Genomic DNA, 16,782 nt, shown 5'->3' with positions numbered 1-16,782 from the left:
GTGTCCTGTAAATCCTTGACTCTCTATCCTGGGGTGACCTCGGACCTGTTAACATTACCTTTCTAACTTGATCCAACCTCTTTTGACTTTTCTGCAAAGACTTTGAGTACATTTCCACTGTGTGATCTTGGGCACATTCTGCCTTGCTCTCTCCAAGAGTGGGCCTGGCCTATGAACTTTTTTGCTCTACAGTAGACCCTGCCTTTCTTGACTTGCTGTGGTTTCTTAAGTGTTGGTACCGTGTGTTTTTCCTATTGTGCCTTTTCTCTCCCTTTTTAAACAAATGATTGGCGTGCCATCTACGGTTACGCGCTCACCTCTGTTTTGCTAAATAAGTGGTGTCTTACCCTAGACTTGTCAAATAATTAACTAGGGAGGTGTATATATTTCTAGTGATTGGGTTTGAACTTGCTTGACATATTAGTGCTGGTGTATTTTTACGTGTGTTTTTAAATAATTATATACTTTTATACCAAAGCTCTGGTCAGTGTTTGCTTGTGCTACTGTATTTTTGGCCCTATTGTGTATACTCTATATACTGCCTAACTCTTCTTGAGAGAGGTCTGACTGCTCAGCCACAGCTACCAGGTAAATCTGGGTGGTGCAGACTGCTACCAATTGGGTTTACTGCTAACTCCTGTAGATTTAAACTTTTTGCAGTGGTCCCTAAGGGAACTGCACAGGTTTCTGCCTAACAGGCACCCTTTGCCTCCATGGCACCCTTCGCGGCCATCTCCTCCCCCAAGGGATAAGACTCCTCCATACACAGCGACGACGGACGAGATTGGCTTGTTTCACGCGATGATCTCCAGAGCTTCGAGCACTTCCAGCTCGCGCCAGAGGAGGAGGGGGGCTTCTTATACCAGCGCCGCAAGGCGAAGAGAAAGGCCATCCTTTCAGTCCCACTCTTGGATGACATTTGGGACGAACGCCTGTCTCTCACAAAGCACCCTTCTACGCCTCTGGCGAAGAGGGACTGTCTGGATAAGAAATACCAGGTGGCGAACTCTGCACCCAAGTGCTTGCTGGCCCAACCTTCACCGTTGGTCTCTGCAGCGGCCAAGAAGTCATCGGGCGCTTCTTCCTCTGCAGCGTTCACCCCTCCGGACAGCGAGGGGAAGAAGTTGAATGCTATGGGACGACGAGTTATCTACTCTGCAGCGAAGACCATCAAGGCTGCCAACGCCCTTGTATCGTAGCGCGCTACGACATGGAGCTGTGGTTCAAGATCACTCCTCTTCTGGGCTTCCTCCCGGACGGAGGCGTTGGAGATTCTGCAGGGGGGCAAGGTAGCGTCGGACCACGCCATCAGTGGCCACGGACATCACTGACGCGGGGTGCCGCCAGATGAGCAACAGTGTTTGCCGTCGTCGTGGCTGGCTCAAGTCCACCAAATTTTGACAGGACGTCCAGATGATGGTTTTTGACATGCCTTTTGACGGGACAATCTCTTCGAGAAGGCTATAGATGAGTGTCTGCAGGCCATCAAGGTGGACACGGAGACAGCATGTGCCCTGGGCACGCCACAGCAGCGACGCCCATCCTTTCGATCAACAGGAGACAAGTCTCCCCATTCTTCCAAGGGTTACGGCGGGAGTTCTTCTTCGTACCTACAGCTTTCCCGCTCCTTGACCCAAAAGACCAACAGGGGCCACTCCAAGATGTTTGGAGGACGCCGCCATTGTCACCAGGGACCCCAAGGTAGCCCATCGGCGTCCAGCCAAGAATGAACTGGCCATGACGTTGGGCCCCCACCCATGCACCGCAGTGGGAGGCCAGCTGGCAAACATCTTCGGTGTGAGGAAGACCATCCCCACAGATCATTGGGTGCTGGACTCTCTCGACCATGTACACTCTAGAGTTCCAATGGAAGTGTCCCCGAATTCCACCGATGGCCCGTCAGGAAAGCCACGTACCACGGCTGCTGCTGGAGTTTCGGGCCATGCTAAAGAAGGGGGCGATAAAGCTCGTCTCAAAGCTGCTTCAGAATGTACTGAAGGTACTTCCTTGTGAGTAAGAAGACCGGGGGCTGGAGGCCCATTCTTGACCTACGACGACTAAACAAATACATCAAGTCCCAGAGGTTTCCAATGGTCCCTCTTCAACACATGATCGGACAGCTAGAAGAGGGAGACTTTCTGTCGTCGTCAGGATGCGTACTTCTACATCCCAATTTGCAAGGGACACTGCAGGTTTCTGCGCTTCATCGTCCAGGGGAAGCATTACCAGTTCAAAGCCCTTCCCTTCGGATTGAAGTCAGTGCCAAGGATTTTCACCAAGTGCCTGGCGCCGGTGTCGGCACATAAGCGACTGCAAGGGATCCACATCTACCCTGAATTGGATGACTGGCTCATCCGGGCCAGCTCAAGGAGCATCGCCGTCGATCACACGCCAAGGACTGTCGGCCTGCTGACAGAGCTGGGGTTCTCAGTCAATTATGAAAAGTCCTGCTTGACTCCATCGCAGGATGTGCTGTTACTAGGATCCCGGCTCAACACGGTGTCATGCCTGGTGCCCCGTCAGAGGAGAGAGTGGTGGCCATCCTGGGCACGGTGCAACGGCTGCTCGCTCTGAAGATCGCCACAGTGAGAACCATCAAGTCTCTGCTCGGCATGATGTCATGCATCTTTCGAATGGATTGTGTCCTCCCACTTATTCCTCATCTTAGATATATCCTTACGTTCAGCTTTGCTGCTTCGGACATTTTTTCTCTCTTCACCAGAGTGCGCTCCACTCAATGCTGCGGCGTCGATGTCCCTCGGCGGCCTCTGTCGAGCGTCAACGTCATGTGCTGTATAAATGCCTCGAGCGCGCCTGTTGGCCTCAGTTCCGTTTTTCCGTTAGCTTTGCTTCGGATCGATAAAACGTCCAATTCATACGAATGTCGTCTTCATCTAATCCTTCCACACCGAAGACTGGATTCAAGAAAAGCCATAAATGTGGAAGAAATATGTCGCTAACTGATCCCCATCGGAATTGCCTCTGGTGCCACCACCGTATAGATGAGTGCGGTTCCTGTCAGAATCTAGGTCGAGGAGTAGATCCAGGAAGTCCTCTTCTTCTTCCTCTACAAAGACAAAGAGACACCGGTCTCCCTCTTCCTCTTACTCAACATCATCTGAGGAAGTCATAACATGTCCGTCGAGACATGACTCCCCAAGAAAATGGGAAGTTTTCAGAGCATCTGTTAAAAGCATTTGAGAATGTGGCCCAGACCCCCACAAAAAAGTCTAACGAAGACCATGTCCCTGCTCACAAAAAAAGTGACCAGGGAAGATCTAAGACAAGAATATCCGACAAAAAATTGTTGAGGGTGTCATCCAGGGAATCTTCCCAGACACCTCATAGAAAAAGCCTACCGGTGCATAAATCCGAGGTAGAACTCAAGAAAATGGCATCACTCTCATACGTCATCAAAGTCCTCAGTCCTCATCTAAAACGTCCTTGACGCCTCTATAGAAGGCGGTCGAGCATAAGGTGTCGATGACCCAACCTAAAGGTTATGTCGAGTACACAGCCAGCGGTATCAAAGACTCCTTCGACTGTGTCAATGGTCTCGACAACTCCTTCGAGGGTGTCGAAAATTACCTCAACAATATCGAAAGTAATGCCTACAACATTGACGCTTTTGTCGACGTCTTCGACCATTCCAATGACAAAATCGACACCAGTGTTAGTCTATGCCACCTGAAAAGGTGTTTCATCCAAAAAGCAGACATATATGAAGGAGATTCATCAGCAGAAGAGGTTTTACCTGCTGGTGTTAAATTTGGTACAAAGCAAGTCCCTGAGGAGTTAATTGACCCTCTAAGTCTAAGTCTAAGATGTAAGACTTGTATGAGTGCTTGCAGTCAGCAAGTGGTCTGGATACATCTCCAGAATATGAATATGGCCCAGCTGAACATGCGGATGCAGGTTATAGAAAATTGATGAACAGGGTAACTGAATTCATGGGATGGATTAGAAATTCACCAGTCTATCAGGATGATGACATGACTGACATCCTTTCAGGAGGACCTCAGCAAGACCCCATACTTCTTTTTCATGTAGCCTTACAAAGGAAGGTTAACAATGCATGGGGAAAACCCAGAAACTATTCCTGCAGTAAATAAGAAGTATGTGTCAAAATATAAACCCTCTCGCTCATATCCTGAATACTTAAGTAAACACCCATCTCCTGAAAGTCTGGTAGTTCAAGCAGCTACATCTACTGGAAATGCTGCATACCCTTCAATTCCCCCTAATAGGGATGATAAAAAGGTTGATGCATGATCCAGAAAGATCTTTGTCAGGGAGCATGGCTTTAAAATCCACAAATGTAACTCGCACCCTTGCAAGATTTACATATACCCTGTGGGACTGCATGTCAGCGGCAGCTGAACACATCCCAGAAGGTAAAGAACGTGAAGGGTTCCTATCCATAGTAAGGGATGGAAAGAAGGCTTCAGGGGAATGCCTTCAATCCGGTTTGGTCACAGCTGACAGTATCAATAGGTCCATGGCATCTAGTACAGTGCTACACAGATTTGTGTGGCTACGAAAGTCAGGTTTTGCACCGGATGTGCAATCCAGGCTTCTTAATATGCCATTTGACGGCTCAGGGTTGTTTGGCAGCAACGCGGATGGAAGTTTGGAGAAGCTGCAGCCCTCCAAAGCAGCGGCAAAATCACTCAATGCCGCTATACGAAAACCTCAAGAATGCCTCTACACAGGCTCATCTTCCTGGAGGGGTCGGTCCGATTTTATTCCTCATTTGGGAAAGGAAGGGGGGACAGGCCAGTCAGAGAGGGCAAAGCAAATTTCCACGGGGGTGAGGAAAAGGTGCTTAATCTGCCCCAGCAGCGGCATCTGTCCCTTCAGCCGCTGCTACAGCTGCCGCAAAACCACTGAGGTTTTGACACACAAGACCCCAGTGGTAGGCAGGATCTCGCTGCATCTGAATGAATGGCGGGGCATTACTTCAGATGCTTGGGCACTGGAAACAGTGTCCCAAGGTTACTGCCTTTCTTTTCAAAAGAAACCTCAATCACCCGCCGGGATACAACTCTGTCAAAAATCCAGATCCGCTCCTGTTGCAGGAAGTCTTAACCCTGCTACAGAAAGGTGCAATAGAACATGTACCTGTAGCGGAGAGGAACAAGGGTTGGTATTCCCCATATTTCCTCATACCAAAGGACGGAGGACTGAGACCCATCTTGGACTTGAGAAGCTTGAACAAGTTCCTCAGGAAGGACAAGTTCAAGATGGTCACACTTTCTCACATCCTTCGGGCTCTCCAACTCCAAGACTGGTTGGTGTTGGACCTTCAGGATGCCCACTTTCATGTGCCAATCCATCTCAAGCAAAGAAAGTACCTGAGGTTCGCGATTGGCAATTCTCACTATCAGTTTTGAGTTCTGCCATTCGGGTTTACCTCCGCCCCGAGGGTTTTCACCAAGTTGATGGCGGTGGTCGCAGTGAGTCTCAGGAGAGGGGGGATTCATGCCTACCCCTACCTGGACGATTGGATGGTCAGGGCACATTCTCCAGTACAAGCCCAGGAACATCTGTCCAAAACTTGCCACTTCCTTAACAAACTAGGGTTTTCTCTGAATTTAAAAAAGTCAAACATGATACCAGCTCAGAAACTCCAGTTTATTGGAGCAGTCCTGAATACTTTGTTTGGGCCAAGCCTCGCCTCCCGAAGAGAGAGCGCACCACATTCTGCAGATGGTCATTAAATTCCAGAATGCCTAGTATCTACTGGCCTTCGATTTTCTCAGGTTGCTCGGCCTTATGGCATCCTGCATTATTCTGGTGCCAGAAGCCAGATTGAGGATGAGATCCCTTCAATGGGCCCTCAGGACTCAATGGACCCAATTTTCAGGAGAAATGTCAGATCCGTTGCAAGTTCCAGTCAGAGTAGCAGAGGATCTACAATGATGGGCTTACAGGGAACATATCCACAACGGAGAATCTTTTTGGCAACCATGGCCAGAGATAACAGTAGTGACGGACGCTTCACTCACAGGGTGGGGAGCTCACACCAACGAGTTGACAATCGGCGGTCGTTGGTCTCCATCGGAGTCCAAACTACGCATCAACCTATTGGAGCTGAGGGAAATCAAACTAGGGCTGAAGGCCTCCCTGCCCTCTGTATGGGGTAAGAATGTCCTGATAATGATGGACAACACAGTGGCCATGTACTACCTCAACAGGAGAGGAGAAGTAGTGAAGTGGGAGAATGGAAAACCAGACTCCCGTCCTTCACCTCTCGCGCTTGGCCTAGAGGGTCGCGGCCCAGACACCCGCCACGAGAAGAGTTTGCCCATTTACCAGATGACCAAATACCCTGGTACAGAAACATACGGATGTGTCCATCTGCCTGCCCAACAGCCCGCACTGGCCATGCCGACACCTGCGGCACGGACCAACTAGACTGAAATCTACACATCGTTAGAGATGCCATGACGACCTAGATAACGGGAAGCACCGCTGAACTATTATACACGCTGAACATTTCCACACCAATCTACACGAAGAACATACTCAGTGCTCTGACGTAGGCGACAGGCTTATTCACGGACGTGCATCTTTATTATTTTTACATAGGCTTTCAGAATGCAGAAACGCAAGACGCACCATGAGCTCATTTATAACGTTTGCTCACGCTTCTCTTGAAACCCGTTACCATCATGAGAGATATAATGGAAACACGATACTGGCCATGAAACTGTATGCCACTATAACCTAAAGCATCCATGCACTAAATGGATTACTCGTGCACCAGGCCCAAGTAGGCCTCAAGCAAGAGTTCCCGTGGACATTAACAAAGCAAAAGTCAGGTTGCTGAGCCTGCAGAAAGAACCCAGTGGAGCAACCAGCCAAGGTCGTAATGTTGCAAACCCACAGTCAAGAAACAAATCTTCAAAGGCACGATGTTGCAACCTCGCACTCCACGTACCAATGTTAAAATCATATCTGCAAATTAAACCAGACATACAGTGGAAAAACAATATTAATTGTGCAGAATTATGCCTCAAACACGGTCCCTCCCCACGTGACCAAGCCGAACCTGACGAGATGCCAAAACCCAGGAGAGAAAAGGCGTCTGGGTACCTCGCTACGAGACGCAGGCCGACACACTTGAAAGGCTCAATGGACACCTGCTACAGTGGGAACGGTCAGTCTCCCACCTATGAATAAATCCTCACATTGCCTGCACGTACCCATATTGAAACACTGTTGCAACCACAGGTGCACCGTGTGCTGGGAACAACGGTGGTCCCAGGCTGGGGAGCTCACGGATGCACCAATCAGAACATGAGGTTCTTATCTCAGACGTCAGTAACGTTAGCCAATCCTCAGGGGTCTTCATGTAACAATTCTTATGTATCTAATTGTAGGGACAACCCAGATATACCACCTGACTACATCTTAACCACTAATATCATTCTCTATATGCGTACTATACTAACCCCACCACTCGAGCAACCAATCAAGAGTGGCGATAGGTTCTTTTGGTAACTTTTTGGAATGACGCAAGTAGCGCGTCATAATGTAGTAAAAAGGGCCTGCGAGCCCCACTATTGTGTGTGTGTCAGGACGAACGCGTACGCTCCTTGACCCATCCCTGCCGTTTGCATAATAAACGGCAGAAGTTGCCTTGCTCCTTGTGTGTGCCTCATACTCTGTCTCGATCCGAGATATACACGGGAGGAGTTGGGGCCTCCCTGCCCGGAGGTCTGCGGACGGCCCGGCCGACCCCGGCAGAATCCCCCCCCGACAAGTTGGAGGCACTGCTGAGATCTGTTTAAGATCGACTTTTATTTTTTATTTTTCCAGGCACTCCCGTTGCGGGGAGGCCCGACAGCGCGGCCCCCTCTGCCGTTGCCCCCTTCTGAGGACTACAGGACCATCGCGGAGCTGCGAGAGGACCGGACAGCGCAATCCGGATATTGGCCCTCGGGAGCCGGTTGAGAAGTATCCCGCCCGCGGTCGGCGAGTGTCCAGACGTGGTCCAGACGAGGGGAGGTGGCGAGCCGCTTGGAGGGGTGCACGCAGTCGAGCGGCCCTGCATCGAGGGAACTTGGTGAGCATGACACGCACAACAAGCAATGCGAAATTGTGAGGGAGGGGGCGGAAGTAAATAAGGGAGGAGGGAGGTATTGTAAAAAGGTGGGGTGAAGGTTTAATTGAGTGATGATAATGGAATGAATGGTAGTGAATTGAGTGCGAGAGAAGGCGGCTAACGTTACGCGAAAGAGGGGGGCGGGGCACGAAAACATCACGTGCAGCCGCTCGAAAGACACTGATTGGCCTAAATCGCGACTACGTGTGAGGGTGGGTGTGTGTGGTTTCCTACGATTTGACATTTATCATTCAATGAGTAGATGAGGTTCCCTATTGTTCGAGCAAGAAACTCGATAGGTAGATGAGGTTCCCTATTGTTCGAGCAAGAAACTCGATAGGTAGATGACGTTTCCCTGTGGGCGGTGGCTAGTTACGTAGTTGCCCAAAACGGAAGATAATTGGCTGGTTAAGCCCTCCTGTTGAGGGGCGTATCACACGCGAGGCGACGCAGTGTGCGCAGTCCGGTTATAGTATTGATGAGATTACCTTGTTCCAGGAGAGACAGGAAGACAGCTGTAGGGTTAGCGGGGTAGATTGCAAGTGTATTTTGAATTTAAAGAACATAACACGAATATACCAGTAGTTCGAAGAAATAGGTGACGTCACCAGTAGGGATTTAGTAAGATATCGTGAACACAAGAAGCTTTGGGTTTGACATTGGTGGGGAAGAGAAACATGATAAAGGAGCGGACACGGAGATAAACGATAAACGAGTGGATCAAAGAGGAGAAGGGGAAGGGGGCGTGGCTGCGCACGGAGAACGCCGGCCACGGCAAGTGTAAAGGTGGGAGGAGAACGGGGAAAAAGGACGACTGTGTAAGATCGTCGTAAGGGGTACGCAGCTGCAGGGGGCTGCGTGCGCTTCGGCCGCAGGGGGCCGTAGGGGAAGGAATATAATATAACATCATAAATATATTTGTTTTATAATTTTTTTTTTTGTGATTATTATCATTGCATAATTTGTCAAAGGATTGTCGTAAGTCCCCACACTTGCGGGGCAAGGTAAGCAATAAAAGGTTGTATGTTGCAAACTGGTAGCAAGGGGAAGGGTAAGAAAGGGTGCGCTAGTATGTCATACGGGAGAGGGTTGGGAGGGTGGGGGAATACCCTCACTACCCCACTACAACATATATGCACCACACTGCCACCACATAGGGAGAAGTTAATTAAGTACAGCATAGAGTGGACCCAGGGGACGGACAACAAAATGTTGACACCATGGCCGCCTAATGGTAGCTTTGACCCATATGCCCAACATTCACTATTAAACCATCTGCACAATACATACAAGGGGAAGAAGTTGGCAAACCATGTGGAGGTGTTTAACTTATGGAGGATGTTCCAGGGGTCTAGACCAGGACCAAATGGAATGTTCACTATGGGGGAAACACCGGAAGAAAAGGAGATTAAGAAAGAAGGAACGGATGGGGAAAAGGAGAGTGAAGGAACAAAGAATATGGGGAATGAAAAACTGGGTGGAGGAAAGGTTGATAAATTAGCTGACATAAAACAGGAACCGAGCAATGAGATACCCTTAACACCGGGAGTGAAAACAGAGGGAGGAGGGTTGTACCCTTTAAGAGAATTAGGAGAAATAAAAGGACAGTTAAGGGCGGCTGAAGGATACTCAAACCCGGCATACAGCCCTCCACCATATGTGGCTCATGGAAAGATACCAATGGGGGACGGGAGGAGAGAAGAGCAGACTGTAGAGATAGGAAACGATGAGTGGGTAGCTGCACAGATATTGTTGAAATTACGAGGATCACTAACTGGAGAGGAAAGGGAGGCGGTAAAGAGAACAAACGAGGATAGTGAAAGAGAGAGTGAAATGAGGGGAGAGGAGCTGCTACGGCAGAAGGAAGAGATTTTGGAGGAAAGATTAGCTAAACTAAGGGATGAGCAGAATGAACTGATAAAACAACTACTGCTCCAGTACTAGCATCCCCAGACTATGAGCGACGATTTTTTATATTTTCACATTGCGACTCAGCAGTAATGAAAGCAGTATTGGCCCAAAAGACTAGCATGGGCTATAAACCAGTAGCATTTTACAGCGGTCACTTAGATCCAATAATGTTAGGACAATTCTCTTGCGAACAAGGTCTTGCTGCAGCTGCATTTGCAGTAGAAAAAGCATCATCAATAACTATGGGGTGTCCAACTACACTATTTGTAGAACATGCACTATTTGCGATATTGAATAAACCTAAGTCCACACTGACGACACAGAGGGCAACAGGTTATGAGATTATTTTGTCCAAAGCTGAACTGGCAATTGTTAGATGTAGCACGGTTAACCCTGCAAGGTTCCTAGCAGAAGTAATTGAAGAGGGAGATTACGCCCACGACTGCACCCAAGTAACTGAGATGTACTCATGTACTAGGAAAGTTGAAGAAAACGCACTAGAGGGAGGTGAGCTTTTGTTTATTGATGGGTCATCAACTATTGATCAAGGAGACGGGATAAGGAGGACTGGGGCAGCAGTAGTACAAATGATGGAAGCGCCAGTGTGTGTGGCTATTAAGTGTGTACAATTACCACAGCATTACTCTGCTCAAGCGGCGGAACTGGTTGCACTCATATTGGCACTAAAGGAAAGTTTTGATAAAAAAGTTACTATATATTCCGACAGTGCATATGTTACATCCACTGTCCACTCAGGGCTATCAAAGTGGAGAAGAAGAGGGTTTAGGAGAGCTGACGGCACTCCAGTACAACATGCCCTCTTGTTGGCTGAACTAATTGAAGTAATAAACGATCCCCAAGAACTAGCCCTAGTAAAATGCACCGCACACACCAATGGAGAAGACTATATATCAAAAGGAAATGCAGCAGCAGACGCACATGCAAAATATGCTGCATATTTTGGTGAGATATGGAACCCCACAGACTCACAGAGAGGGAGAGGGAGGGGAATAGCGAGGGAGATGTTAATAAAAGAAGGGTACACCCATCTCCCAGCCACCCAGATTATGGAGTTACAAGCGGCTGCACCAATGGCCGAAAAAGAAGTATGGGTGAAAAGAGGATGCACAATGTCACCAACCGACGCACTATGGCGCCAGGGTGGCACTGGGAAAGTTGTAATACCATTGGCATTGTTAAATACCGCCTTGAACCAATTACATCACCCTGCCCATACAGGCAAAGAAATAATAGCAGCACGAATTAGAGAAGATTGGTTCTGTCCCGAGTTAACATCCCATGTGTCAAATTTTATCAGCAATTGCCTTACATGTCAACAGTTCACGGCCGGTCATACTTTAAAGGTGATAAGAGGTACCATACCCCGACCAGAAGGACCTTTTCGGCACCTCCACATTGACTATGTTGATATGATCAACATTTGTCAAGGCAATAGATACATGATAGTAGTAGTATGCCCATTTTCTAGGTGGATCGAAGCAGGGCCCTGTTCACACCCTGATGCGTTTAGAGCAGCCAAATTTATAGTAAGGGAGGTATTCCCCAGGTGGGGAGTGTGCGAGGTGTTAAGATCAGACAACGGACCCCATTTCGCAAATGAAATGTTCCAGCATATCACATCCCTACTGAACATTAAACACAAATTTGCATGTGCGTACCACCCACAGGCTAATGGTGTATGTGAACGCCTGAATGGCCTACTGAAGGAGGCAATTGCTAAAATACAGCAAACAACAAAGAAAAGTTGGTTGTATTGCCTTCCGTTAGCACTGTTCGAACTTAGAAACAGGCCAGGGTCCGACCACCACCTCACCCCACACGAGGTGGTTACTGGACGCCAAATGCGCCTTCCCCTAACACCAACGTCAAGGGCATTCACCGACCAAGAAAGTTCTGCGAATGTGTTAGGTGATGAAATGTATCAATATGTGTCTTCTTTGATTACTAGCGTTGTGTTTGTGTCTCAACAGCTCGAGCGCACACGGGGCGGGTCCACCAGCAACCAAGAAATAGACGAAAATACAGAATTGGGAAAGGAGAACTTGTGCCAACTTGCCAAAGGTGACCACGTACTACTTCGAAATTTTAATAGAAAGTGGAACCAGCAGAGGTTCACTGGCCCCCATTTAGTAGAGGACGTATCAACAAGAGCAGTAAAACTAAAGGATAAGCGTGCGTGGAACCACCTGCATGATGTAAAAATTTACAAACTGCAGACCCGCCCCAGCGCCAACGACAGGTCCATTGGAAAAACGCCAACAACATCCCCGGCAGCGGAAGAAAACACAACCACAGACAACGACCCAATTGTTCCCTCGGAGAGAATAACGGACGAAGAAGGGGGTGATCCCCACACTGCCCACCCCATGGTCACACGTTCAAAGAGTAAAACTGCTCCCGCCATCTGAGCAAACCCCCCCCCCCATTGACTACTAAATACAATTGTAATAAAAACTAAGGACTTCGCTTGCACCAATACACATGTAAACACGTGAATGTTCTCTTTTTCTCTCGCACATACAGGAGCTGCGTAATATTGTATTGTTAAGAAAAGTTATCTAACAAATTCAGTGTGCAGGCGTAGATGGTGCTGCCAGACGATAGTTACCCAGAAGAATTGTCACACCAATTTGTATACGAAATAAAAAGGCCAACATACTTAAAAAAGAAAAGGGTACGTGTATACTACACGGCCTTCCTCCTGGCCATAGAAAATTACATGCCCCACCTCCGCCCATACTTGCCGGTCTTGAGAGACCGATCACTTAGAGTAGCGTGGGAGCAACTCTTCACCTGGGCACTGAATGACTATTTGATAGGGAGAGCTTAATGAAACAAAACTAACATTTAATAACAAGCACTTTTTGAGAATTTTTAGGCGGGCAACTTTAACGTCGCAAGAATACGCTGCCAGGACTGCAGCAAGGTAAGAGCAAAAATGCCGGTGAGGTTAGCATATGTAATAAAAATAATAGGGATTTTTATGATCACCGGAGTTTTGGCTGCCTCTGTATGGCAGTACAGCTATGCTATGAGTTTTTTTGCTGCACCCAAACCTAATGTACCCCACCTCCCTGCTGCAACAGGTGTTACGTCAGGTGGTAACAGTAACAATGAACAAAAGCGAAATAAAGTTAAACGCAGCACATACTCAGACAATAAAGGTATTGATAATTATGTACAAGATTCAGCACACGTCACAAACAACATATGGTACCAGCACATGACCCGCATTGGTAAGCAGACAACTGAGGATAGCTGTTACGTTTGCTCATTAATACCATACGCCATGAGCGCTTCACGAACATTTGTTGCCACAGAAATAGATGAAAAAACAGCACAGTGCATAATATATTTGGCCCTGTTCCAAACGAAAGGAAGATTCCAAGGAACAGTAGTGCACATGACATGGAAAACACGAGACTCATACCCATATGAAAACAACTTCCTCAAGACCTATCTGAGTTATCACAAGACCAGTTTACATGCTGAAGCATTCAGATACATAACAAGTGGCCCTGAAAAAGGAGAAACAAAGAAGGTAACACTGCAGTATCTACCATGTGATTGGTACGCCACGGAAGTTCCGGGTAAACAAGGATGCTGGGAGAGGCCATTACTGACGATAACAGGAAAGGTGTTCCTGGGTACCAGCTGGGAGATAGGAGTGGTTGGCAGCAACATGATAACAAAAGAAACTATCTCAACCATCGAGACACACAATCATCGATGTTGGACGACATGGATCAAGTATGTACCAATGCTCACGTGGGTAGAAGAAGATGAAGACCCGATAACTATATTACCATTGACTGCGCCCAAAGTATGTTACCAGCATAAAGGAGAGGTGGACGTGGGATATAACACCAATTGTGCAAGTGTGATGGAGTTACCTGAGGGGGGAGCGGGAACAGCAGTAATAATGGACCATTATTGGGCCTGTGGAGAAAAGGCATATCATACACTGCCTCCCCTGTGGAGTGGTGTGTGCACAATGGTACACGTCAATGTACCATCACTAGTGGTACCTAAGAAGCATGTCGATGTGGCGAAATTTCCGAAAATGGATGAAGGAGACAGGAGAAGAAAGAGATCTGCACCACTCCAGAAGGAGCAAGAAAACAGGACCAACAGCAATGATACTGTCCTAAACAGGAGAAAAAGACAAGGAGAGCCATTAACAGGAAATTATCTGTGGGGAAGGTCGGAAACGGAACTAACATCAATACCGCCAGAACACAGACTATTCAGCAGAGCAGCAATGTTCTTCTCCTCAATAATACATCCGGGACTGCAGGCATACGCAAACGCAAAATGGCTGCAAATAACCAGATGGGAACTAATGATGACCATAAATTCGACAGTAAATGGGTTTAACGCAATTAAAGAGGAGCTGCGAGCTGTAAGGATGGTAGCACTACAGAACAGATATGTATTGGACCTTCTCACAGCAATGGAAGGAGGAGTTTGTGCAAAGATAGGACAATCATGCTGCACGTTCATACCTGCCAACGATGCCGACAATGGTACACTAACAGAAGCAGTTTCACAATTGGCCCAGATGCACTCCAAAATGATGGACGAAAGTAACGGCGTAAACAAGGATAAAAGCTGGTTTTCACTATTATGGTCATGGATGCCATCTTGGCTGTCAGATGGACTGAAAATAATAGTGGGATGTGCTATTTTGGCTGGAGCTGCACTGATAATAATTAGATTTTGGAAAGCCCGGAAGGCGCGCTCAACTGATGAGTTGCTGGAAATGGTGGGAATGCACCCCTTGATGCCAGCGGATGACGGCCAGCACACAGGTGTGATAATACACGAAAGGGAGAAGTTGCGCACCCAAATCATCGCCAATCATCTAGACCCACCATCAGTGAAGATCGAGAACCCAAGGAACCCTAGGAGCTACATAGGAAGATGGGTGTACTGTACTCCTGGAGGAACATGCGAATACATGTATTGGTCATTTGAAGATCACGTAAACCATTATGGACATCTCGGAGGGATAACCAAGATATGGAGAGTAAGAGGAGATAACGAGAAGGATATGTTTGTGGTCGACAAGTCGACCAGAGGGGGGACTGAAGTGGGAGAATGGAAAACCAGACTCCCGTCCTTCACCTCTCGCGCTTGGCCTAGAGGGTCGCGGCCCAGACACCCGCCACGAGAAGAGTTTGCCCATTTACCAGATGACCAAATACCCTGGTACAGAAACATACGGATGTGTCCATCTGCCTGCCCAACAGCCCGCACTGGCCATGCCGACACCTGCGGCACGGACCAACTAGACTGAAATCTACACATCGTTAGAGATGCCATGACGACCTAGATAACGGGAAGCACCGCTGAACTATTATACACGCTGAACATTTCCACACCAATCTACACGAAGAACATACTCAGTGCTCTGACGTAGGCGACAGGCTTATTCACGGACGTGCATCTTTATTATTTTTACATAGGCTTTCAGAATGCAGAAACGCAAGACGCACCATGAGCTCATTTATAACGTTTGCTCACGCTTCTCTTGAAACCCGTTACCATCATGAGAGATATAATGGAAACACGATACTGGCCATGAAACTGTATGCCACTATAACCTAAAGCATCCATGCACTAAATGGATTACTCGTGCACCAGGCCCAAGTAGGCCTCAAGCAAGAGTTCCCGTGGACATTAACAAAGCAAAAGTCAGGTTGCTGAGCCTGCAGAAAGAACCCAGTGGAGCAACCAGCCAAGGTCGTAATGTTGCAAACCCACAGTCAAGAAACAAATCTTCAAAGGCACGATGTTGCAACCTCGCACTCCACGTACCAATGTTAAAATCATATCTGCAAATTAAACCAGACATACAGTGGAAAAACAATATTAATTGTGCAGAATTATGCCTCAAACACGGTCCCTCCCCACGTGACCAAGCCGAACCTGACGAGATGCCAAAACCCAGGAGAGAAAAGGCGTCTGGGTACCTCGCTACGAGACGCAGGCCGACACACTTGAAAGGCTCAATGGACACCTGCTACAGTGGGAACGGTCAGTCTCCCACCTATGAATAAATCCTCACATTGCCTGCACGTACCCATATTGAAACACTGTTGCAACCACAGGTGCACCGTGTGCTGGGAACAACGGTGGTCCCAGGCTGGGGAGCTCACGGATGCACCAATCAGAACATGAGGTTCTTATCTCAGACGTCAGTAACGTTAGCCAATCCTCAGGGGTCTTCATGTAACAATTCTTATGTATCTAATTGTAGGGACAACCCAGATATACCACCTGACTACATCTTAACCACTAATATCATTCTCTATATGCGTACTATACTAACCCCACCACTCGAGCAACCAATCAAGAGTGGCGATAGGTTCTTTTGGTAACTTTTTGGAATGACGCAAGTAGCGCGTCATAATGTAGTAAAAAGGGCCTGCGAGCCCCACTATTGTGTGTGTGTCAGGACGAACGCGTACGCTCCTTGACCCATCCCTGCCGTTTGCATAATAAACGGCAGAAGTTGCCTTGCTCCTTGTGTGTGCCTCATACTCTGTCTCGATCCGAGATATACACGGGAGGAGTTGGGGCCTCCCTGCCCGGAGGTCTGCGGACGGCCCGGCCGACCCCGGCAGAATCCCCCCCCGACAGTAGGGTCCCTACCACTGTGCAGAGAAGCAATGAAGCTCTGGTTCTGGGCAATACAAGAAGGGATCTTTGTTGGCAGTTCATCTAGCCGGAGAGCA

General features: G+C 48.1%; 1 protein-coding gene across 2 annotated transcripts in view; it reads left to right on the top strand.

Annotated features, from left to right (window-relative positions):
- NCAPG (non-SMC condensin I complex subunit G) overlaps nucleotides 1–16,782 on the top strand; it is an 859,779-nt gene that overhangs the window by 635,372 nt on the left and 207,625 nt on the right. The window contains exon 20 of one of the 2 annotated variants that reach the window (XM_069631906.1): nucleotides 12,013–12,517. The exons of the other annotated variant lie outside the window; for it this stretch is intronic. Coding sequence (XP_069488007.1) covers nucleotides 12,013–12,107 — 95 coding nt within the window. The 3' untranslated portion in view covers nucleotides 12,108–12,517. Of the gene's footprint in view, nucleotides 1–12,012; nucleotides 12,518–16,782 lie in introns of those variants that run through there. 2 annotated transcript variants of the gene reach the window in all.

The sequence above is a fragment of the Ambystoma mexicanum genome, chromosome 6q, assembly GCF_040938575.1.
Source record: "Ambystoma mexicanum isolate Mex_15411 chromosome 6q, UKY_AmexF1_1, whole genome shotgun sequence".
NCBI lineage: Eukaryota > Metazoa > Chordata > Amphibia > Caudata > Ambystomatidae > Ambystoma > Ambystoma mexicanum.
The sequence above is the reverse complement of the archived record's forward strand: the minus strand, read 5'-3'. Positions and strand labels throughout refer to the sequence as shown.